This window comes from Mchenga conophoros, linkage group LG18 (assembly GCF_057382185.1).
Source record: "Mchenga conophoros isolate Kocher_MC1m ecotype Shallow Benthic linkage group LG18, M_conophoros_male_GT1.1, whole genome shotgun sequence".
NCBI lineage: Eukaryota > Metazoa > Chordata > Actinopteri > Cichliformes > Cichlidae > Mchenga > Mchenga conophoros.
The window spans coordinates 22,536,745-22,560,016 of record NC_140543.1 but is presented as its reverse complement, the minus strand read 5'-3'; the positions used below and the strand labels follow the sequence as shown (position 1 = coordinate 22,560,016).

Below are 23,272 nucleotides of genomic sequence, written 5' to 3'. Positions count from 1 at the left end.
AATCCCTTATTAAAAGTGAAATGAGAAAGATTACAGTTGTTGTATTAAACTCCCCTGTTGTTGACATTCCTCTACATTGTTTGGGGGGGGGGAAAAAAACTTTGATTTGACGCATTAACCTATGGGCTGTCCCTGCGAGTAGGGGGGGGTGGGTAGGTAAACAAGATGGCGACAACCTGAGAAGCAAGAGTAACACGAAGAGTCAGGGGAAAAAATATATCACTGAGATTTTGTCAGACTAAAGTTAAATAATTTATTAATTGGGGACGGACTCACAACAGAGGACAAACCTTGCAGCGAAAAGGAGGTTCATTTGGATCTAGGTGAGACCCAGTACCGGGAGTTAGTTAGCTTGTTAACCAGCTAGCTCGCTATTTACATTGGCATCCAACGCAACTCCGGTTAGCTTGCGTTAGCTGAATTTATCTGGTGCGTTTCTTCTGAGTGTAGAAGATGTTGAAGATGGTGTCTCTGTTGTCGGCTAAGCGTAATGCCTTGTCTTTAGAGAACAATGTGTGTCCCCATTATTGCCTCCGCTTCCACCGGTAAAGGAGGTGAAGTTGGCTAACGCTAAATACAAACGTCAGGCAAAGTTGGCTAGCTAGTACTGGAGGTGCACAGCCACCGTTAGCTCCAGTTGGATGACGACGTTTCGGTTACCCCCTCACCTACCAGCTGTTCTCTGTCAGTTCACTGTCAAATTAAATTGCTATTTGTTGTTTTTAAGCATGTCTCTGAGATGAAACCTACTGTGCTTGCTGAATGTGTGCTTACCGACGGACCGCAAAGTGGCATTTCAGGCTAGTTCATTCAAGCAGACTTGCTGCACTAGCTTATCAGCTAGCCAACAGTTGACACTTAAAATATTTATTCCGGCTTAAGAACTTGTAAACTACAATCCTTACATATATATGAGGTTGTTATGTTTGCATATAGAAAGAATAACCTGGTGACTTTTGTTTTGTTTTTTGACCACGGGATTTCAAGGTGGTTAGGTGTTGATGTGTTGTCGATTGTTTACCAAAGATGGCTAACTTATGCTTGTGTTTTTATTAATGTTTAAATTACTCATATTTTCAGGCACCGGGCAGTAAAAACCGCGGTGACATGGAGGACACCTGAGGACAGTTCAACACATTGGACATTGGAGTCGATCTCCAGGAGCCCCACTGATAGCAGAGATTGGACTGATACTGCTGCATGCTCTGGCTGTAGATCTGTGCTTGGATCCAATCCAGCTATAAACACTTATGTACCCTGAGAAAACTCTGATATCCAGCATGGACCCTTGACAGAAATGCCGTGCTGCGTGGCCTTGAATCAAGACTGGTTGCCTCTGCTTAAGACTGTATGGTATTAATTCTGAGGTGATTGGTGAAAGAGAAGAAAAACGTTGTAGTATCGCTTTTTTTTTCCAGTTTTCTGTTCAACCGCACTTGTTGTAGATGTAGTTAAAATGCACAGTATAAAGCACTAACTCGGTACTGGACTCCAAGGGTTTTTTGCCCCTTTTTGCCCCTCTTGAGTGAAAAAGTTTACAAATTGGGCCTGATCACCCACCTCCTCCCCTTAACTCTCAGGCCTGATTACTCCCTCTCCAATGTTCAGTATTTTGTAACTCATCCTGCAGAATTAAAATACTCACCTCCGTGCTGAAAGGTTACCAGTGGGTTACTTCACAGCAGCAAACCGTTTCCTTCCCTGGAAGTACAAGCTGTCAATCATGAGTGCCAGCGAGTTGCCTCACCTGTCTGACTATCTAAATGAAAATGAACTGATGGAGATGGATACTTTTATTCACCGCATTGACTCTACAGAGGTGATCTACCAGCCTCGGAGGAAGAGGGCAAAGCTGATAGGAAAGTACTTGATGGGGGATCTACTCGGGGAAGGATCTTATGGCAAGGTGAAAGAAATGCTGGACTCAGAGACTCTTTGTCGTAGGGCTGTCAAGATACTGAAGAAGAAGAAGCTTAGGAGGATTCCCAATGGAGAAGCCAATGTGAAAAAGTGAGTGTTTCCCAATTTGTGTTTTATCTTGTTTCACACATGCCTCTTGAAAGGTCTTTTTAGTTGGTTGTACTAGGTAAAACTAGGTGGCATGCCTGCAGTGTATGATCAAAATATAATTAATTTTAGTCACTACACAGAAAATTAATTTAGCCTGCCAACAGTAAAATCAGTTTCTTATGAGTTTTAATGTGTGCCATAGCCTTTAAAAAAATGCAGCTCCCTTTCCGAAACGTGTACAACTCCTAATTTGTATTTTTAAAATGAAAAACCTGATACTGTACTTGAAACCTACCGATCATAACTGATAAGGGAAAAAGGCAGACACAAAGCCTTAGTTTCAATCCAAACACCAGAATACTGTAATATGTTTGAGACATTTAATTTCAATACACAGTTATTTTTCTCACTTAACAAAGCCAAACCTGTCCAGCAATTGACATAGCAAAGATAATTTTACATAGTCAGCATCACTCTTGAATCCTGAGAGTGAGGTTGTGCTTGTGCAGCCATTAAAATGTAAGAGTCGTTGATCATTGCGGTGGGTAATCCATCTGTCATTTATATGAACAAAGTCAATAATAGTAGAATTATATCGGTAATATCAATAGCATTTGTGTCGCTGCACTAATGGTACCTCCCAGTCAAAGCTGGCTCGCACACACATATGCCAAACACCATCCGTAGATGCAAGGCCAACTTGCAGATCTGGCCTAAATGATGACTTTCTACACCTAGCCATAAAAAAGAGAAGAGTGATTTATTAGCGATGCACAAATGTGTGGATCTGTTTTTATCTAATAGGGGGAAAAAAAACTGCAGGAAATGGTTGTGTATTTTTGCTAAAATGTGAAGGAGACAGCGAAAGGCTGCATGAGGATGCTGCATTCAGCGATTTTTAGATGCACATCAATAGGTCATTGTCAGCTTTTTGCAGTAGTCACATAAACATGAAACCTGATTACTTTCATCAACGTACTCTGTTAATGCTTAGTTTTTTGTTCGCAATCCCCCCTGTGATGGGGGGAAAAAAACGGTGTCTTCAGCTCAGATCTTCACTTATCCATTTGATAAAGCGGTTATTTAATTCCAGTGCATCTACACAACATGCACAGAGGAAAAAAAATATGTCATCAATAGGGGTGCAACGATATTCGTATCGATATTGAACCGTTCGATACAGTGCTTTCGGTTCGGTACGCATATGTATCGAACAATACAACATTTGTAATTTATTTTATCAATTTTCCTTCTGACGATGCTGTCTGTGTGGAGCGCTCAGTGGATCTGCGCTCGACTACTCCGCCTAGGCTGCACTGTCGAGCGCAGATCCACTGAGCGCTCCACACAGACAGCATAGTCAGGAGGAAGAGCACAGGGCAAGCTAGCGAGACAGAAGTTAAGCTCTCAGCAACATGGACCTCCCCCACTCTCATTCAGATCTGGCGTTTGGAATTATTTTGGTTTTCATGTGATGTATGACCCTGAAGGTAAGCGAGTCATGGACTAAAGTAAAACAGTATGTTGGATGTGCCATGCAATGCTCAATTACATTGGTGTGAACTAGTGTGTTAGCGCAGTTAGCTCGTTAACGTGTTGGCCGTCTAGCCCCATGCACGGAGCGATCGGCGGTAGCTCATTAACGGAGATTTGCCGTGTTGTGGCGTTAAGGTCATTTCAACGAGATTAACCTGAAAGCACTAGTGGGAACACAACGAATATGACTGCACATTTACGCCGACATCATCCTAGTGCAAAGACAAAAACAACAAGCATGCTACTAACTTTAGCCGAGTCATTTAGACAGCTGTTAGCACATGATTCTCCTTATGCTGCTGAGAATATAGCCCAGAAGAAGCGGATAGTATAGCTTTTATTTTGGAAAGATCCATTTCTCTGTAATAAACTCTCTTTTCCAAAGATGAGTGATTCCTCAATCAGATACAGGGCTTGCAATATCGCTAGCCCGACGTCCCGGAGCTAGCGATTTTTTTCAGTCGGGCTACCAAAATCTATCTCTTCCCTGCCCGTCGGGCTATTGTAGGAAAAATATATGTCAATGCTTTTGCATTCTTTCAGAAATGTAGCTGGGTAATTATGTCATTGGCATCGGTGAGCCACTGTCAATATGTGACATATTGAAATCGCGTTTGAATTTGCGCTTGTTTTTTTGCTTTCACTTTGCAATCGTGCAAACTGTGTATAGAGAGCGACAGTACTGATTGGTGAGTGATGATAATTTGTGCACCAATTCCTCTGACATCGTCTTATTAATCGTTAGCTTACTATGAAAACATGACAAGTGAAATCTCCTGCAGCAAGCTTAAACATGTGAGAGGTTGATCGCGCAGAGAATCGCTGAGCTTATGTGAGTGCGTGTGTAAAAGCAGCAGGAGAAGTTATGACAAATCAGACTATAAGGCAAAAAGAAAGTGCAGTTTTATGGTTTCATGGACAAAAGAATTTCTGTTGCTGCAATATGACGAGCTAAATAACCAGGGCTGCACATAAGTGGTCCGCAGGTGCGCATTCGCTGTCAAAATAAAAAACACGCACAAAGGTTAGGGTTAAATTTAAAAACTGTACTTTTGAGTTAAAATATATATTTATAATTTTAATAAATGACAAATTAAAAAGGCATGAACAATTTTTTTGTATCGAAAAAATATCGAACCATGACACCAAAGTATCGAACCGAACCGAACCGTGAATTTTGTGTATCGTTGCACCCCTAGTCATCAAATATTACTTATACAAACCAGTAACGTGTTTTGTTTTTGTTTGTGAGTAGTAGATGGATTTCTAGTAACTGTGTAATTGTTTTCTGTTCTTGGGGCTCTGTTTCCTTTGTCTCACTGCCTCTGTGATTTAGCTGTCATGTCTGTGTGTTCTTTTTTTCTTTTCTTTCTTTTTTTGCATCCCACATTTCTTGATGAGCATCGGTAGTTTTAATCACAGCAGTATTATTAAATATCACTCCAGCCTTTCGCCTTGGGCCTGTGCTAATTATAGAGTAAGCCTTAGAAAACTGTCAGAGCAAGTTCACCCAGACAGAAAGAAGCTGCAAGATAATGTGGGGGTTTTTTGTTTGTTTGTTTGGGGGGTTTTTTAGGCCACAGTCACAACAGCAGCAGAGCAATGAAAAAGCCCGTAAGCTCAGTTAGAATCATTTTGTTGGTATTGCAATGGCGTGTTTTATCTAACTTAAACAAATTTTGTCCTAGAAAACTGTGCTTTATAATCTAAAGCTGCATTTTAGTTTGCTGGGAATAAAAGCCTTGCAGCAGCTGTAGTCTCAGCTGTTAGTATCTTCACTGGCTCTGTTCACCCATAGTGCTGCCTTTGCACTACGATGCAGTTTGAGAATGCAGTCGGCTCAATTCACCATTTATCACTGTTCACCTCAATGTTGTTAATACTTATTTATTTCTGCTCGATTTTTATTTATTATTTTGCACTGTTGAGTCTTCGATGATATGAGTGGGAATATTTAACAACACCACTAAGACAAAGTCTGTTTTAATGTCAGCAGAGAACCAGAAAACAATAAATTAGCATTCCCTACCCCATTACTGGCTCTGGGGTGTAGTGTTGGTAATTAGCACTTGTGACTTGTAATCAAAGTACAACAAATTAAATACACCTACAAATGCAAAGTCCAGTTACTGGTGTTGATTTTCTGGAGGAAGAAAATCATTATAAAAAAGTATTTTGTGCAAATCTTCAGTGTTACGTAAAAGTCCCGATAAGGAAAATGTTACAAGAGCGTTTTTAGAGTTTCAGTATCTCACTAGGGTAAGTCCTTGTGTAAAGGTCACTAAGTCAATGATGGCTGGGGGAAAAAACAAAACAAAACAAAACACACAAGCTGACCAGAAGTGATGGTAGAGGTTAAAATGAAAATGCAAAATTTGAAATCCTTAGAAAACCAACTGTTGGCAAAATAAATGTAACTTGTGAGACATTTATTTTCTATTAAGACACTGACTCATTTTCCTTTTTTAAGTTTTATTTTTGAGTGGTCACGTCCAGGCCTGAGTCCAGTCCCAAGTCTGTAGCCTGTCTCCCCTGATAAACTTTGAAAAGTTTGTTCAAAGCAGAATGGTGAAAACCGGTTTGTCCACATGTGCAAATCTTATAAAAATAGATACACAGTCAGTACTTTGTAACATCTTCTCAGGCTAGTATTACAACTTAAAGGGTTTTGGGGGTTTTTTGTTTTTTTTTTTGAGTGTTTAGAATGCTGTTAGAGAGAATTTTGCAAAATTTTCCTGCAAAAGGCTTCCAGTTATGTGAAATTTATGAGCTTTCTTGCATGCAGAGTTCGTTTAATATCCATGCTTGTTTTGTTTTGGGGGGTTTGTTTTTGTTTTGTTTTGTTTTGTTTTTTATATCGGGCATCTGTGAGCACCATGTCCAAACCTTAATCTTGCAGTTCCTGTTGTAATCCACGGTGTATTTTAAGGTCTCCCCTATTCATCTTCAGCTGCCTTATACATGGTGTGTTGTTTCCTTCTAGAAGTTTGGCGGTATTTCATAGAATTCATTGGGGGTTTTTTTATTGCCAGAAAAATCTTCTCCATGGCCATCGTCTGCCACCAAACTAAGCAGTGGGTGAAGGGTTCGTGCCATAAAAATGTTCAGCGCTTTTCCTCCACATGTACCTTTTGCCCTTTGCACTACAAACGGTCTGGTTTAACTTCATCAGTTCACAGGACTTGTTTCCAAAATACATCAGGCTTGTTTATTTCATTTTCAAACTTCTGCTGAGTTTCATGTTGAGGTCACAGGAAATGTTTTTCTTTTTTTTTTTTTTATTGACTCTTCCATGAAGGTCACATTTGTTCAAGTACTTCACTACTTTATCTAGGTTTTCTGAAGGTCTAACGCAGCTTTTGCTAGCCTAACTAGCAATCCTACAATAAGTTGTTTTTTAGCGTTTTCTTGGTCTTTCAGATCTTTCCTCTTTCTGAGGTGTTTGTTTTGTGACCATGCAGACTTGTCAGCTGGGAATTTTCATTACAATGCACAGACTAAATGGTAAATGGCCTGTATTTGTATAGCGCTTTACTAGTCCCTAAGGACCCCAAAGCGCTTTACACATCCAGTCATCCACACACACATTCACACACTGGTGATGGCAAGCTACAGTGTAGCCACAGCCACCCTGGGGCGCACTGACAGAGGCGAGGCTGCCGGACACTGGCGTCACCGGGCCCTCTGACCACCACCAGTAGGCAACAGGTGAAGTGTCTTGCCCAAGGACACAACGACCAAGACTGTCCAAGCCGGGGCTCGAACTGGCAACCTTCCGATTACAAGGCGGACTCCCAACTCTTGAGCCACGAGCACCCCAAGCAGTGGACTTAAAGGAAACTTAAAAAGAAGTATGAGCCACCAGCCGTCAGGTCTTCAGCTGTCTGTGTCCGGAATAGAGTATATTCTGGACCTAAATGTGAACAAGTAATACCCCTGGCATGCTAATTAAGCTCATAGACCCTGGTAAAAGTTATCCAAGAGCTAAGATCTGTTAAAATGCCTAAACTCTTGCACCACATTCTTTTTTAGATAAATAGTTAGATCCTTTATTAATTATTTGCAGGAAATTACACAGCAGCTTCTACACAAACCTAAGACTATACATCCAACAGCTAAACGATGTGAATTCCTTATAAAGGGTTTGTAGTTACGCAGTTTGGTTCACACAGAATTTTTTCTGTGTGTGAAATCAAACCACAAGGAAAAGCTACAGTTTACAAGCATCAACTGTTTGAGACCAGAGTAAACAAGCTATAGGTGTGAAAACACCCTTAATGACATGTGAGGGGACCATTGCAGGTCTGTAGTCATTGTGGTTGGTGAGATGACTTTTTGGAACGGGAACCAAGCAAGGCATTTTCCGCAGCCTTGAGAGCTTCAGATTGAACAGGTGTGTTAGAATATCACACAGCTTCACGAAGCAGGTCTTCATCAGCCTCAACTGCTTTCTTTGCATGCTGGTGTATCTTTTCCTGAGTTACAATGTAGCTCATCTAAAGCCAGTTCTCACTTTCTTATTTTAGATTTCTTTGGTTATATTTATAGGCTGCAATAGTACATGGTTCTGTCACTTTGTTAATGGGGCCATAGCAGTGTCTCTTGATGTGTGAAATTGTTTTCCCTTTGCTTTTTTCCCCCTTGTACTTTTTCTTCTTGTACACCCCTCCCACTTGGTGTTTGCCTTACGTTTTCCAGCCTGAGGAAGCTGTATTCCCGAGCCTGTGAATGCCTGTCTGTGCTTGGGTGTCATAGTAGCCCCCAGCCTCTCTATTCAGCCACTGTTGAGCATTCCTGTGTGCCTAACACTTCCTGCTTTTAAAGTGTTGCTATAGGGACAAGCATGCTTATGCTTGCTTTGATTGAGCAATGCTACTTCTGTTCCTATGGTAACACGCCAAGAATGCCCTTCCCACATTTGGAATGACAGGCTCACACACACACACGGGTACGCACAGTGGAGATGCAGATTTTGATCAGCTGTTTATGTTGGTGCTGTGTGCCTGAGTCACTGCCATATCACTAAGCTCTGCGGATTGCAGGCCTCGAATGCACGAGGTCCATCGGTGCACATTTGAACTCAGACTGTGGATGGACTGCAGCAGTCAGTGTGCCTTAAGCAACAGCCCTGCCTCCATTTCATGATTCACTTTTTATGGAAATGAGCTCTGTTATTAATGCACTGTGATTTCCTACAGTTCACACATCTGTACATCATTTAGTAGCCAGTTTCAGACTCGATATTTTAATGTTGCTCTGTTCTACATGTGGGTGAGCTTTTTAGTCTTTCTGCCAGTGCAGTGATGCAGCAGTAACCGCTTGTGTGTCTGTGTGTGAAAGCGAGAGGCTGACTAGCCCCTGAATATCCATTTGTCAGTAGGGGGGGTTGTGTTTAAGACGAAGGATTGACGCAGCTCATACACTGCAGGGTGACGACGGCCAGAAAAGCTCTGAAGTGTGTATTTTGTGAGAGCACAGATGATGTCTCAGCTCTGAAGGGACTGAAGAGTGTTATTTATTTTAGGCAGCCCTCCTTTATGGCTTTGACTTGTTATTGTGTGATGTAGTATCAAGAGAAGCAGGCGGAGAATCTTATTCAACAATCAAAAAAATGTTGTTGTTGGGGTTTTTTTACCCTGTTTACCTCTACTGCATTATGTAACATAAATGGCAGTTAAACAAACCGGTCTTCACTATATATGAAAAAATATTACAGAGAAGTAAGCAGCATTTCATTCATAGTTATGCTAACTGCTTTGAATTATGACCAATACAAGTTGTCTTGTTATGAGTGCAAATAATATATCGTGATGCTCAGCGAAATGTGCAAAAATACAAAATGATACTTGATTTTAGATTCCTTCCTGTAATTGTAAAGCAAGCTCTCAATATTTCCTGTGGGAGCATCTGGATATTACCCCTGGAAAGTCTGTGGTTTGTGCTTTTTTTTTTTTTTTTTTTTTTCTCCCCCCTCTTACGATCCAGATTCATTAGCGTTCCCTTTCATGGCTCGCTGATTAATGTTCAGTCTCCAGGGGTTTTGCCATGCCGGTGATTTGAACGTCTCCTCTTTGGGCAGCAAAGTAAACTGTCAGGTTATCTGTCTTTATAGTAAGAATGGAGTTGCTACTGCTGCACTGTTTTTGGTGGGTGCATATTTGTTAGGGTCTCATTAACAAACAATCGAACAGTATGACACATGTCAGAATTTAACAATCCATTGTTTAGCAGGCACTAATAGTTTAGAAATTATAGAAATTTTCATTATTTTTATTATTCATTTTATTCATAATCCCAGTTACATAGTCATAGCTACAAAGAAAAATGTGCCACTGTCCAAAAAAAGCCTAACTGTATCTGCTCTGCTGCTGGTGCTTTAGCCTATACTGAGCATTGTAAATGTCAGGGCTTTAGCCGCTCTGCTGGGCAAACTGTGATGACAGCAACTCTATATTTCACCAAGTGTCTTTTTCTGCATGGTGTTCTGTTAAAGTTAGTAGCAGCAAATGTCAGACAGCACTGTTACCCATGGCCATCAGAAGCCAGTTTCAGCTGATAACATGGTGTCCTTGCAACTCTGCTCATCCTCTTCTATTAGTCGGTCTTAAATGTGTTTTCTCTTAATTCAATGTTTTTCATTAAGAACTAAATCACATGATGAATTTAAATTTGACTGTCTGTATAGAGTAAATCATAAACCTGTTACGCATTATGTAGTGAAACAACTAGATTTTTCACCAGTTCTTGCATTGTTTAGCAGGTTATTAGAAAGTAATGAAACTAATAATACAGTTGTGGCCATGCTGTACAGTCACTCACTGAAGCCAGTGTGCAGATGTACGGTACCCAGCCTTTAACCTACATTATGCAGCTAACATGGCCCAGTAGAAAATGATACTAATAGAAAATTTCTCTCATTAAGTAAGCAAGTGGATGCATTTTCATGTCTTTTCTCTGTATGTTCATTTATAGGGAGATTCAGCTGCTAAGAAGACTCCAACACAAGAATGTGATTCAGTTGGTGGACGTTCTTTACAATGAAGAGAAGCAGAAAATATATCTTTTACCTACTGAATAAGCATATGTTGATTTTTGACATTAATTATTATAGACGGTCTATTTTACAGTTGGTTATTTCTGTACCCAAGTTCTATTTATGTTCTGCACTTTTCCCGATTTTATAGTTGGTTCATAATTGTAAAAAATGTGTTTGTTTGGTTTGGTAAATTCTCTTGACTCCTGACTTACGTATATGGTGATGGAGTATTGCGTTTGTGGGATGCAAGAAATGCTGGATAGCGTCCCAGAGAAAAGGTTTCCAGTATTTCAAGCTCACGGGTAAGTCTTCCTCTTACTTCTCCTCTCTGCTTCCTCTATCCCTGAGTCTCTCTGCTATATTTAGTCTGAGCCTCTCTGCAGCCGCTGCTCCAAACCTAAGTTTAGATCGGAGACTACAGGGCCTCTACCGTTAAAATTGCTGACCGTAGACTGTGTGAATGTCGGGTCACTGCTGGAAAGCCGCTGAAGCAAAATGTGATGCAGCTTTATCTAACCACAGAAATAATAAGTTTCTTCTACTGTGATTGACTTTGGCTGGTTTTAAATGTGTCCATAAATTCCCTCTGGTTGATGCTTCTTGTAGGTACTTTTGCCAACTCTTAGATGGCCTTGAATATTTGCACAGCCAGGGAATAGTTCACAAAGACATTAAACCAGGGAATCTGCTGCTGACCACAGATGGCTCGCTTAAAATCTCCGACCTGGGAGTAGCAGAGGTAAGCATCGCCTGCCAGAGTTCCGTAAACTCTCTGAATTCTTACTCTTGATTAGAAGAAAAGGGCTGGCATTTCTTTGTATAGACTTTGTGTATGACTTTAATTCCTTGTGCTTGTGTTTGTTCCTTATGTTGGTGCTTTAAAGGTGTTAAGTTTATAATTATTTGCATTGAAATGTATACAGGAACAAAAAATAATCTATTTCTTTCTTGCTGTTTTTCCTCAGGCCCTTCACCCATTTGCAGAGGATGACACGTGTCGTACTAGTCAGGGCTCTCCAGCCTTTCAGCCTCCAGAAATTGCCAATGGACTGGACACCTTTTCAGGGTTTAAAGTGGACATTTGGTCTGCTGGAGTAACACTGTGAGCGGCACTCTGCGTACTTGTCATGCATTTATCCACATAAAGCTCTAAATTCTGTCCTTGACTCTTTCTGACTCTTGCTTCCTTTCAATCAGATATAACATTACAACAAGTCTGTATCCATTTGAGGGGGACAACATCTATAAGCTATTTGAGAACATTGGAAAAGGAGAGTACACTATTCCTGAGGAGTGTGGACCTCTCCTGTCGGACCTGCTGCGAGGTTGGTGTTGTTCGAAGCCAAAGTGTTTATATTTTCTGCATGAATTTTGGCATTTTGTTTTGCCAATTCAGTGGTCTGCCGCCTCCTTGCAAATGCTGAACAGCACCTGAGAGTGGTGTTTCATTCCCTGTGTGCACACAGATTTAAAGTGAAAAGTCAGCATTGAGTGTTTGTTGGACTGGAAATATTACCATATTCACAGCTATTGATAGGTGTTCTTAGTATTTTAGAGGTGTCAATATACAGTGCCTATCAAAAAGAATAATTGATTTCGAGGTGCTTTAATTCTGCAGCTTTTCACCAGTAACAATCGAAACATGTACTGTTAGAAAGATTTGGGTTTGTAAGTTTCACTTATTCACCTGCAGGTAGCATAACAGCAACAGTGGCTGCAGTGACTCCAATATGCTTGCAAAAGTATGGGACGAATTTGACCATCATATGTATATGTGCCGAGTGCACGGGAAGCTTCTATGTACATGTACTTCAAAAATATATATATATATATAGATAGATATAGAGATATAGATAATAATAATAATAATGGATTGGATTTATATAGCGCTTTTCAAGGCACTCAAAGCGCTTTACAATACCACTATTCATTCACTCTCACATTCACACACTGGTGGAGGCAAGCTACAGTTGTAGCCAGAGATGCCCTGGGGCAGACTGACAGAAGCGAGGCTGCCATATCGCGCCATCGGCCCCTCTGGCCAACACCAGTAGGCGGTAGGGTAAAGTGTCTTGCCCAAGGACACAACGACCAGGACAGAGAGCCCAGGGATCGAATCGGCGACCTTCCGGTTACAGATGCGGTTAGAGATATAGATATAGATATATACCGGTAGATATAATTGGAGGGGGAAAAAAAACCTTTTTGATGTACCTTGTTTACTGATTCCTATGAAGACCCTCTTATTCTCAATCTGTGGCTTTACGATGAAGTGGTTAACACATGAAAGATCCCTTATTTGAGCTCAAAAGGAGACGCAGACCAGTGTATTCTCTGTGCCAGACCCAAGCCCGGATAAATAGGATTGCTTTAGGAAGAGCATCCAGTGTAAAAACGGTGCCAAATCCAATGCATGGATCCAACCATTTTTGACCATTTGAGACATGTAGGAGGAGCTGCGAAGTAAAGATACAAAACAGGCTGTTACTTGTGACACATTAAGTTTGCTATAGATATTTATTTAAAATCTCAGATGGTGTGCCCCCTTCTAAAATTAAAATTACTTGCAGCTGTTGAACGTCATCACAAAACTAACCACCTAGCAGTCAGGTGTTTTGCTGTAACCGCTGTCCACTGAGGACGGTACACCAGATGGTTTGCAAGATGAGGCATGCATCAGGTTTATATATTATTTTGTTTCTTAGGTTGCTTCCCTCCTTATCCAAAACTACAGTGTTTGTTTTCTATACATTATCCTAGATTTAGCTCAATTTTCATGAAATGCAAAATGAGTCACACTTAAAAAAACTGACATTTATTTTCAGTCCTTTATGCCTGTCAGTCTTTAGGTGTAGGCTGAAATAAAAGGCAGTGGATTTACAGTTTAGGGCACAATGAATCCATTAAAGATCATAGCGTTAACAGTAGATGTTTTTGTCATGCTTATTAATCATATCTGAAAACATCCTCTAGACTGCTAGGATTGGTGAACAGGAGAATATAGGATAGAAAAACCAGCAGTCTAGTGGGTAATAAATCACTCAAATGTCAAGCAGTTTCACTGTGATCTTTTCTGTGTGCACCCAGTAGGTGGTGCTGTGACACTGGAAGTCACTGTGGCTTCTCAGCATGCCAGGCTTCCACCAAACTGTAGAAATCCCTCCAGCTGTTGACGTAGTTTCCATTGATCTGGAGCCAGCAGCAGAATACTAAGCACTTCACAGTCGGGCATTGTTTTTCCCAAGTGAAATACTGCACTGCTTTTGCCCCTTGTTTAAAAAACAAAAAACAAAAAAGGCAAGAGTCCTTCAGTTAAAAACAAATAAATTTTAAAAAAAAAGAAGAAGAAGAAACTAAGGAGGAGGAAAAAAACAAGGAACAGAAAAAGAATCTATTACAAGAGCCCAAACCCACTGCCTATAAAATCCAAGAACAATGTTGGGAAGATTATGTTTTTACTAACTAATGAAATCCTTCAATGAAGGCTGAAAGCTAAGTTGTATTTCAGCATATTATCCAGCTTTGCTCTCTTTGTCCTTTTATGGAAAAAAGCGCCGGGTATAAGTGCTGGGGCTTATACCTGTAAAATGATTCTGGGTCGAATGGAGGCGATTTAACATTTTTTTTTTTTCTGTCAAAAGGAATCAAATGTTTAACAATGAAGAGAAAAAAGAACTCCCTGATTTGTTTCTTCTGAAAAACATACTGGGCTTCAGTCCCCCGTCATCGGTATGACGTCTGTGTGTGTGATGGCGCAGCACCTGAGAAATAGTCGGTCCATAATTACATCGCCTAAAATAAGCCACAAAAAGGTGTCTTTCAGCCAGCGCAGCACTACTATCAGCACCCTGCATACTCCTGTTTTCTGCCTACTAGGAAACAATTACATTAGTAGGAGAGGCACTGCATCACTTCTACCTTATCACACTGACACTGCGCTTTTCCCACAGATTCAGCCCACATTGTGATAATTGAGATACAAAATCTTCTTTACATTGTTACAGCTGTTGCTCAGTCCTTTTTCCCCCCCCTCTCTCTCTCTACTGTACTTAATTGACTTCTTCAGCTGTGCAGGATGCTTTGACATACAATGATTAATAAGATTATCACTTTCATTAATTGATGTTCTTGAATGAGGTTGCTGTCTGGCTGCTGTTCACCTTCCCCACATTGCTGTGGCCTCCCAGCAGTTTGTTAAATGCTCCATGGAAACAGATGTGAGTGGAGGAAATTGTTCAGGATCATCGTGATTAAATTCACCTTGACATCGTGTTTGTGTTTTGTTCTCTCCCCCCCCCCCCCCTTATCTAGGCATGCTTGAGTATGATCCTGTGAAGAGGTTTTCCATACAAAACATAAGGCAACACAAGTGAGTATTTTGATTGTATTACTGTGACTAAGCATACGAATTATCAGGTGTTTGGAAAATTATACTCTACACTAAAAATAAAAGACTGATCTGTTATCTACATGCCCTTTCCCCCCCACCATCCCATCCTCCTTATAACCTTACCAGCTGGGTGCGGAAGAAACACCCTCCATCTGAGCCTCCTGTACCCATCCCTGCCAGCGCAGAGAGCAGGGACCCTTGGCGGAGTATGACGGTGGTGCCCTATCTAGAAGATCTGCATGGCTACACAGAGGAGGATGATGACGAGCTCTATGATGGGGAGGATGAGATCATATACACTCAGGACTTCACAGTGCCAGGTAAGAGTGGGCTTAGATAATTCTTATGATTTGAGTTGGGTACTCTCCATAAGCAGATATGCTATATGCGGAATCTGTCGACAAGGAAAGGTTTTTGGTTGTCTTAGTTCTGTTTACAGTCAGGTCTGAGCAGGCTTTGGTTGCATGCAGGGATACGGTCAATGTGAAGAGCAAAAAGGGGAAATGCATTTGCTGAAATCCGAGACGGTTTGCCCGAGGTTCACTGCTTTACTCCTCCATTTAGTTTTGTGTCATTGTTCTAGTTTGTTGTATTGAAGAAAATTGGACATTTCATAATTGTTACTCTGCCTCTACGAGGTGTCATTTAAACTCTGACACAAAATTACAGCTGAACTACTGAAAATTCACATGAGGACAGAGTGTCAGCCAGTACTCGGGCTTACAGATATCTGGGGTTTGTTAGCGTCTGTCTCTCTTTGGAGCACGTGTTGGGAAGCTTTTATTGCACTTGCTGTACGGTAATGAGGAGTTGTCTTCAGCCCAATTGATGCTTCTGTTCTTCCTCTGCTGCTGGGTTCTGTGTTGTGCTCCACCACTCCTTCCTCTCTCTCACTCACACAGACACACACACAGACAGAGCAGCAAAGAGAAATCAGGAAACTTCCAAATGTAATAAATACTTACATTGAACTGAAATTAAAGAAATGCACATAAATAACACAAAGTGAATGATTAATGAAAGAAAGGAGTTTTTCTTCCTTCCTTTGGCTTTGAAGGTCAGTTAATGAAAATGGAAACACTGCAGTATCAAAACCATGGGTTTTGTTTGCTTTTTTAAAATTCGTATTTCCAAACAACTGCATAACATTGGAAGTAGAGCTGGGCGATATGAGATTTTTTCATATCACGATATGTTTTTTTCATTTCAGGCGATAACGATATCTATCACGATATAAGCCAAATAACTATATTTGTAAGATTTAAATGTGCCGTTGCTCACAAGTAAAATGTGAAATAATCAGCAGCTTGTTTTTATTTAAATATTTATTTCCCATAATAAGTTCAACAGGGTAGATGTACTTAAGGAACATGAGACTTTTTCAGATAAATAAAGGCAAATATTGCAAACTACACAAAAGGCAGCCGCTAAAGCGTTTAAGTTTCAAAATAGAACAAACAAAACAGACTAAATTGTCAATTCCACTTAGAAACAAAATATTAATTCTAAAAATAAATCTTAGTTTGTTTTACAGAAGAACAGACAAAACTGACTAACTTTTGTCAATATCAAATAAACTGAGAACTAAAAGGAAATTCTCAATCTCTCCTTGTTGTATAGCTGAGCTTTTCAAACAGTTTTAACAGTTACTTTAGTCTGACAAAAGCCGAATGACGAATTAGCGCTTCCAGTCAGAGACTGAGGCTACGTCCACACGTACACGGGTATTTTTGAAAACGGAGATTTTCCATTTTCGTTTTAAAAAATAATCCCGTCCACACATAAAGGCAGAAATGAAGGAAAACGCTGCTATGAACATGCCAAAGCAGCAGGTGGCGCTAGATTCCTAACCGTGCCTAAATGTTGGCCAATCAGAAGTCTAGAAGCCTCGGTGGGAAAAAGTAAACAAAGCTGGGGCATAGAAGCAGAACCGAGTCGTATGTGTGGAGGGACAGTAACTGTGTGTATATGTAAGCATTTAAACACGGCAGAGAGTAGAATTAACAGTAACAGTATTGTAGAAATTCATTTCACCGAAACAATAACGTGGCGCACAGTGTGACGCATGCACCAGTTTATTGTATTTCCAGACTTGCTTTCGGCACAATTTACAGTGCACGCTACTCTGTTTTTTGTCAGACTTGAAATAGCCGAAATACCGTCACACTACGGAACTTCTATGGCTCTTCCGTTTGACAATCTCTCCGGCATTGGAACCATCATCTGTTTTCTCTTCGGTCACGCTCGGTTGATTTTTCTAGTCGGCACACTCATTTCCTCCATTACGCGCTGGCTCCATTACCCGCTGGCTGCTTCCCAAACAAACACACTGCGGCTTGGCACTTGTGCTGTACGTAACAAGTCACGCGACGTGACGCTGCGGCTGTGATTGGTTCGGCTCTGCGCTACTTAATTTGGATTGGCTGACCTTTTTTTTTTTTTTTTTTTTTTTTTGAGGACAAGAGCGGCGAGGTCTATCGCGATAGCTTAATTTCTCTATCAGTAAAAGTTATATCGCGATACATATCGTTATCGTTCTATCGCCCAGCTCTAATTGGAAGTCTTAAATTTTCTGTGTAATGTCGATATCCAGGATACACAAGACATTGGATGTTTCCTCCAGAGGCTAAGTAAGCAGAGTAGCTAATGCCATATGTGGAAAATGGTATTGGGCCAGAGCTCTTATTCCTTGCATTCAGGGGTTTTCAGTCCTATAGTCACATGTGTATGAAATCGGGCACCTAGCCTTTCATTGTGCCTTTACAAACATTCAGAAAGAATGGGTTGTTTTAAAGATTTGTGTGGAAATGGTAAAATGGTATGGATAAAATATATTAGGTAATGTCCTGTGACTAAATAATTAATACTTAATCATCGCTGCTGTTTCCATCCCATTCACATAGAAATCGAAGTTCACATTAAGTACTTGCCCTTTTAAAGTATTCAGTATGTTACAGCAGTTTGCAATTATCAGATACTGTTGGTTTTGATAAAGGCCTTACTGCTAATCTTTCCGTCCCATATTGCAAAGAATAAAACAGTCACGTCTTAATGTTACTAAAACTGAAGGCTTTGGGTTCAGTGTGAAGGTCAGCGCACAAATGATCAGATATGTGGTGTTTAATGTAGCTTGGTAATCACACATCATTTATTTCACTTCAATCATTCAGCCTGACATCGTGCTCATGTTTGGTGATTTCCTTTTGGGAGTGGCTGTGCAAATCAGTGAACTCAAATCGTGGAAGCTGCTGTCATTTCCTAGGATTTCCACACCGATTTAGGAATTGTGTGAGTCTCAGGGTTTTTATTTGTGTGCATTGTTTTATAACATTTTCTATCATGTCTCGTGGTTGTGGCCCTGTGCAGCTGCAGTGCAGTGTGAGTTCATGTAGTTTTAAAATGATATGAATATGAATGGGACCAGACTTGACTACAAATTACCTGACACGACCTTGATGAAGACAAAACATGTTAAATACTCGTTAAAAGTTGTTGTTGTTACTGTTATTACTGTTGTTGTTATTGATGATAATATTATTATTATTATTATTATTCAGAGGAACTCAGTAGACAAACTGCCTATTAAAGGATCCTGAGTAGAGTGGAGGAAGAAGTAATTCGTTGGTATCCTTTTAACTTATTTTAGTCATAAAGTTAACAAAGTTAGGAAAGCAGCAGTTTAAAAAAAAAAAAAATCATAAATTAATAGACTTGCAATTCTCTGATTTCCTGTAAGCCTACATCCACACTTACGCATGTAGAAATGTGTGCCAGACCTACAAATGATATCATGGTGTCCAGTTTGCCAAAAATAAAACAAATATAGGAGCACACCTTCTATGATGTAAGACAAAATGTTGATTTTACGAGCCAGTAGGAGCGAGTTTTCCCAAAGCTCTGTGTTAAGTGACCTCAAGCACCATTTTTTTTTTTTTTTTTTTTTTTTTTTTTTTTTTTTTAAATGTAATGTAAGCTGAGTTTACCAGAATACCTGCGTATGACAGGACCTAAATGTGAGGGTTCATTGCTCGTCTGCTAATTTACCCCCCTTTTTTCTTCTTTTCTTGTTTTTCATTGTTTGTGAAATCCCTGAATAGTAAACATTACTACATTTTGTGCTGTGAGTGATTCCCTTTTTCCTGCAGAAGTGAGACTTATGAAAAGTTCTTATAAAAGCCTTAAAATCTCTGCGTCAGACTGCTCTCATGCATTTTATACGCTGACAGCATGATGGCTCTTTGCCCTCACGGTCTTTGCGGAAATGTGGACGTCTGGATCAGGCTTGTCCCAGTATGAACCTGAGGCATCTTAAATTCCCCATTTCCTCTCCAGGCTGTGCCGAGTCATAATGATTTGCCATGAAATAAGGTTCAGAGGGCTGGAACAAGGTGCACTTAAATGATATGTGTACAAACTTTAACCCACTGTTGACAGGCTCTGGTAAGAGCAGATATTAACTGCATCTTTTCATTTGATTTAATTTGCACCCCGACTCTTCCTTTAACCCCCCCCCCCCCGAATTAAAATCTTTTATCTGTTGCTAGGCAACAGTCGGTAATAATAAATGCAGTAGTCGGTGTCGGATATCTAGAATTGGTGCCCCACATTAAAAAACCAAATGGAGCTGCAGAATGTGAATGAAGCGATCTAAAAATAATCCTGCTGAAATGGTTTCAGTGTGGGAGTCTGAATGGGTTTCCAGGATACATACACACACACACACACACGCTCTCTCACTCACAGGAAGCTTCACAGGAATAAAATGTTGGTGTGTTTGGTAAATTAAATCACTCGTTTGACCTCTTCTCTCGTAATCAGTAAATATATATGTCCCTGCTCTTAATGTTCTCCTCAGACTTGCAGTTTGTGCTGTGTGGGAACCTGTAAGTTTATCTTGGCGCCTGCTGCACTCACAGATACTCACACATGTCTGTACTGAAATAAACTGGTCACACTGAGGTTAATTTCTATTTTTCAGCCAGTGGATTTCCTGTTGTTGTAGGTTTCGGTTTGTCGCACACTTCTCACCATTACCTTACCTGACATTTTGATGGTGCTGTTGGTAAACTAGATTTTCAGCGTTCCCCTCTCAAAATATATACACACTTGCAGTATGATCCAGTATACGAAAAATACAGATCATTTGTGAGCTGTGAGTCATGCGAGTGTTTCAGTAGAATCTAAGAATAGAAATATTGATTAGAAATGAGCCTAAGTCCCCTTCAGTTCTCACAGCTTCAGGTTTCTTGTGTTATCATGGGGGTTTTGGTGAGGGTTTCTGATGACTGTGCAGTTTTGTTGGTTTGTTTTTAATGGATAAAATAAGTCATGTGTGACAAAATGCAGTAGGCTGTTTTCTATTTTTGGCATTTTTGATATCATCTAGTGAACTGGCTCTTTGCAAACTCATAAATTCTTCTGTGGGTGAACTATAATATGTTTGCAAGCTTTTCTGTTCAAAAAACAGAATTTTATATTCTACATTGTGCATCTGCAGGTCTTTCTTCCATGCTTTGTGTCCATTTTAGCTTCTTTCTCTAAGGCGGTTTGAAAACAAAGCAAGGGTAGTTCAGTATGTACTCAGCATAGCACATTCAAACCAGCAGTATATCTGCTAACAACAAGCAAGAGTGTTGATTTTACATGTGAATGCAGCCAAAATCACAAAACTGACTTCTCTGATAAACTCCTCATTCACATTCGATGCCTTCTGTTACAAAATCTTTAGGCCTAAAGAGAAGAAGAAACTAGAAACTGGTTTAAAAGTAAAGGTTGGTTTTTATTGTCCTTAATGGATAGCATTAGTGTCGCTTTTTCATACTAATTAAGAATTAAGTTAATCTTTTGACTTCCTGGTTCCTTGGACACGTGGAGTAGAAAGCCTGGACCTTGTGCTGAAATTCAGAGCCTGACGCAACACAAAGGTTTTTGTCGCACATGAGTGTCCGAGTGTTTTTGGTGCTTTGATGTTGGATAAAACAAGGTAAATGTCTACAGGGGTCTGCTCATACTACAAACTCACAGCTGGTTAGCAAAGCAGCACTCAACACTGGTGTATTGGGTTTGTTTTGAGCCTCGTATGTGTGTGTTTGTGTCTTTAGGACAAGTGGCCGAAGAAGATCAGGATCAGGGGAACGCAGACCACAGTCCAGCTGTAGCCAAGCCAGTTTGTGTGAATGGGACAGAAGGGGGGTCTCTGAACAGCAAGGCCAAAGCCGAACGCCGATCCTCATCCTCGTCCAACCCCTCACGTAAAGGAGTCTCCACAGCCAGCAAAATCCGCAAGCTCTCCACCTGCAAACAGCAATGACCCTTCTCCCCCTTTCTGCCTCAGCAGCAACCCACCTGGTGAGTGTGCAGACTGCTTCACAAAAATTGTGGCTCAATTTGTGCTTCTGAAGGACACCCTTGTTATACAGTAGAAAGTGGGAAAAGATAAAGAAGCCCTTATGGAAAGCAGGTGCTGCAGATCCAGATAAAAGGTAGGAGGAATGACAGTGCAGTGGAAGGGAGGAGGAGGGGGAGGAAATGAGTGAGTGAAGAGAGTCTGTGTTGATATTCAGCAAGCAGCACTCTGGATCACCACCATTCCCCTGGCAAACACACGGGCACTTTCCTATACAGTGACAAAAAACCACATCTGGACCTATCCCACGGTGATGCATCTCCTGTTTCTGTTCGGATCTGTTGCCTTTGTAGGGTTCATCAGTCACCCTCATTCACGTGGAGTGAGGCAGATTTTTGCTACAAGCGTACACATAAATTTAACAAGTTGTCCTCCTCTCTTTTTCCAGTTACCGCCCACAGCTGCTCTTTCTGTCTTCAGCACATACAGAACCAGTCACGGAGCGAGGCTGTTTGTCACGGGTGCAGTGCAGGAGAGATGCTGTGTATTAATTTGTTCAGGCGATGACTCATCCTTGGATGAGATAAAGTGGGCTGTGGGATGTTTGTGTCTCTCTCTTTCTCACTCTGTGGGTTGAGTCTTTTCCGCGTTAACGGCGCCAATTAGTACTTGTCTTGTAAAAAAATTCTGTCACAGCGTTTAGTTTTAAGTCGGGGGGGGGGGGCTTTCAATACCCTCGTCAGACTTCCGTTAATATTCTGTTGTCTGTGTCCCCTCAGGGTGATCTGTCCTCGTTCTCCTGTGTCCAGAGTCCTCACAGTTGTGAGAGAAACCTGCTGACATTAAGCCCCCCCAACACCTTCACCTGCCCCCCTCCCCAAACCTCCTTGGACCACTGGCCTCCAGAGTCGTTTGAAGATGCGGTATTAGCGACGAGGAGGAGGAGGACAGCATGAAATGTTCTTTCTGCTCTGAGACTGAGGCTGTGAAGACGGTGTTTATTTTCTCCAAAATTTTGGGCTCCTTTTCAACTAAACTCATCCAGTTCTCTCTTATCATTTTCCCCCTCCCAACCCTCCCCCCTCCTCTCCAATCTTGTCATCCTCCTCAGAGAGCCAAGTGTTGCACCGGACGTTACAGACTCCACCACCCACCTACCCACTCCTCCTCTCCACCCACCCCACCCATCCCTCCTTAACCCACCTTGTTTCTTTGACTACCTTTTGTTTTTACAGAACCCTAATGGCAGTTTTTAAAACACATTGTGATGTGTAAAAAAAAAATTAAAGAGGAAAAAAAAAACCCCACACATGTTATGAATAATTCTATATTTAAACCTCTGCTGAGCATAATTATGGTAGTGCTACCACCGACATAGAAACTGCATGCTGTACAGAGCTGGAAGAAAGGGAAAGCTCTTGGTTTTATGTGGATGCACTGACGGACTGAAGCCTTGAGATTTGTATTTTTTCCCTCCCCTTTTAGGTTTTTTTTCTTTTTTTTTCCTATGAATATTTTTTAATTATTATTTATATAAAACATGTCCCAAACAGGCTGTTTTGTTGGATGATCCTTTCTGTTTGAATTTAAGTTCAGCATATTTTCATAAACACAGCTCATTGGTTTATGACCTTTTTTAATTTTTTCCTCCCCCTTTATTTCACGTGTCCTTTAAAGAGCGCACAGCTCTGACAGGAATATTAGACTCATCTTCCTCTCGTGTCTGCAGCAATTAGGTAGTCAGGGTGATGCTGCGGTTGCGGGCGGCATGCAGTGATGTTCTTTGCTGTGCCGATCACTTCAGCGGGTGTCCTTTTCCCCCCCAACCCCCCTCTTACGCAGGCAGGCCCATCATCAGCTCCTCACTGGGAATAGATAAGAGAGCAGGTGAGTCACCACTGTGAGGGAGGGAGAGAGAGATGAGCGCTTCCCACGTCAGCAAGGTCGACGGAGA

The 23,272-nt window shown here is 41.0% G+C and overlaps 1 protein-coding gene across 1 annotated transcript; it reads left to right on the top strand.

Moving 5' to 3' along the window:
* The first annotated feature begins 151 nt into the window (after positions 1 to 151).
* Positions 152 to 22,871, top strand: stk11 (serine/threonine kinase 11). Its single transcript, XM_085254535.1, has 11 exons — positions 152 to 323; positions 1,081 to 2,010; positions 10,519 to 10,602; positions 10,795 to 10,884; positions 11,189 to 11,321; positions 11,548 to 11,684; positions 11,780 to 11,907; positions 14,894 to 14,951; positions 15,099 to 15,292; positions 21,074 to 21,320; positions 22,098 to 22,871. Exons 2-10 carry the CDS (start codon positions 1,724 to 1,726, stop codon positions 21,280 to 21,282), a joined length of 1,320 nt encoding a protein of 439 aa, XP_085110661.1. The 5' UTR covers positions 152 to 323; positions 1,081 to 1,723; the 3' UTR covers positions 21,283 to 21,320; positions 22,098 to 22,871.
* The last annotated feature ends 401 nt before the right edge of the window (positions 22,872 to 23,272 follow it).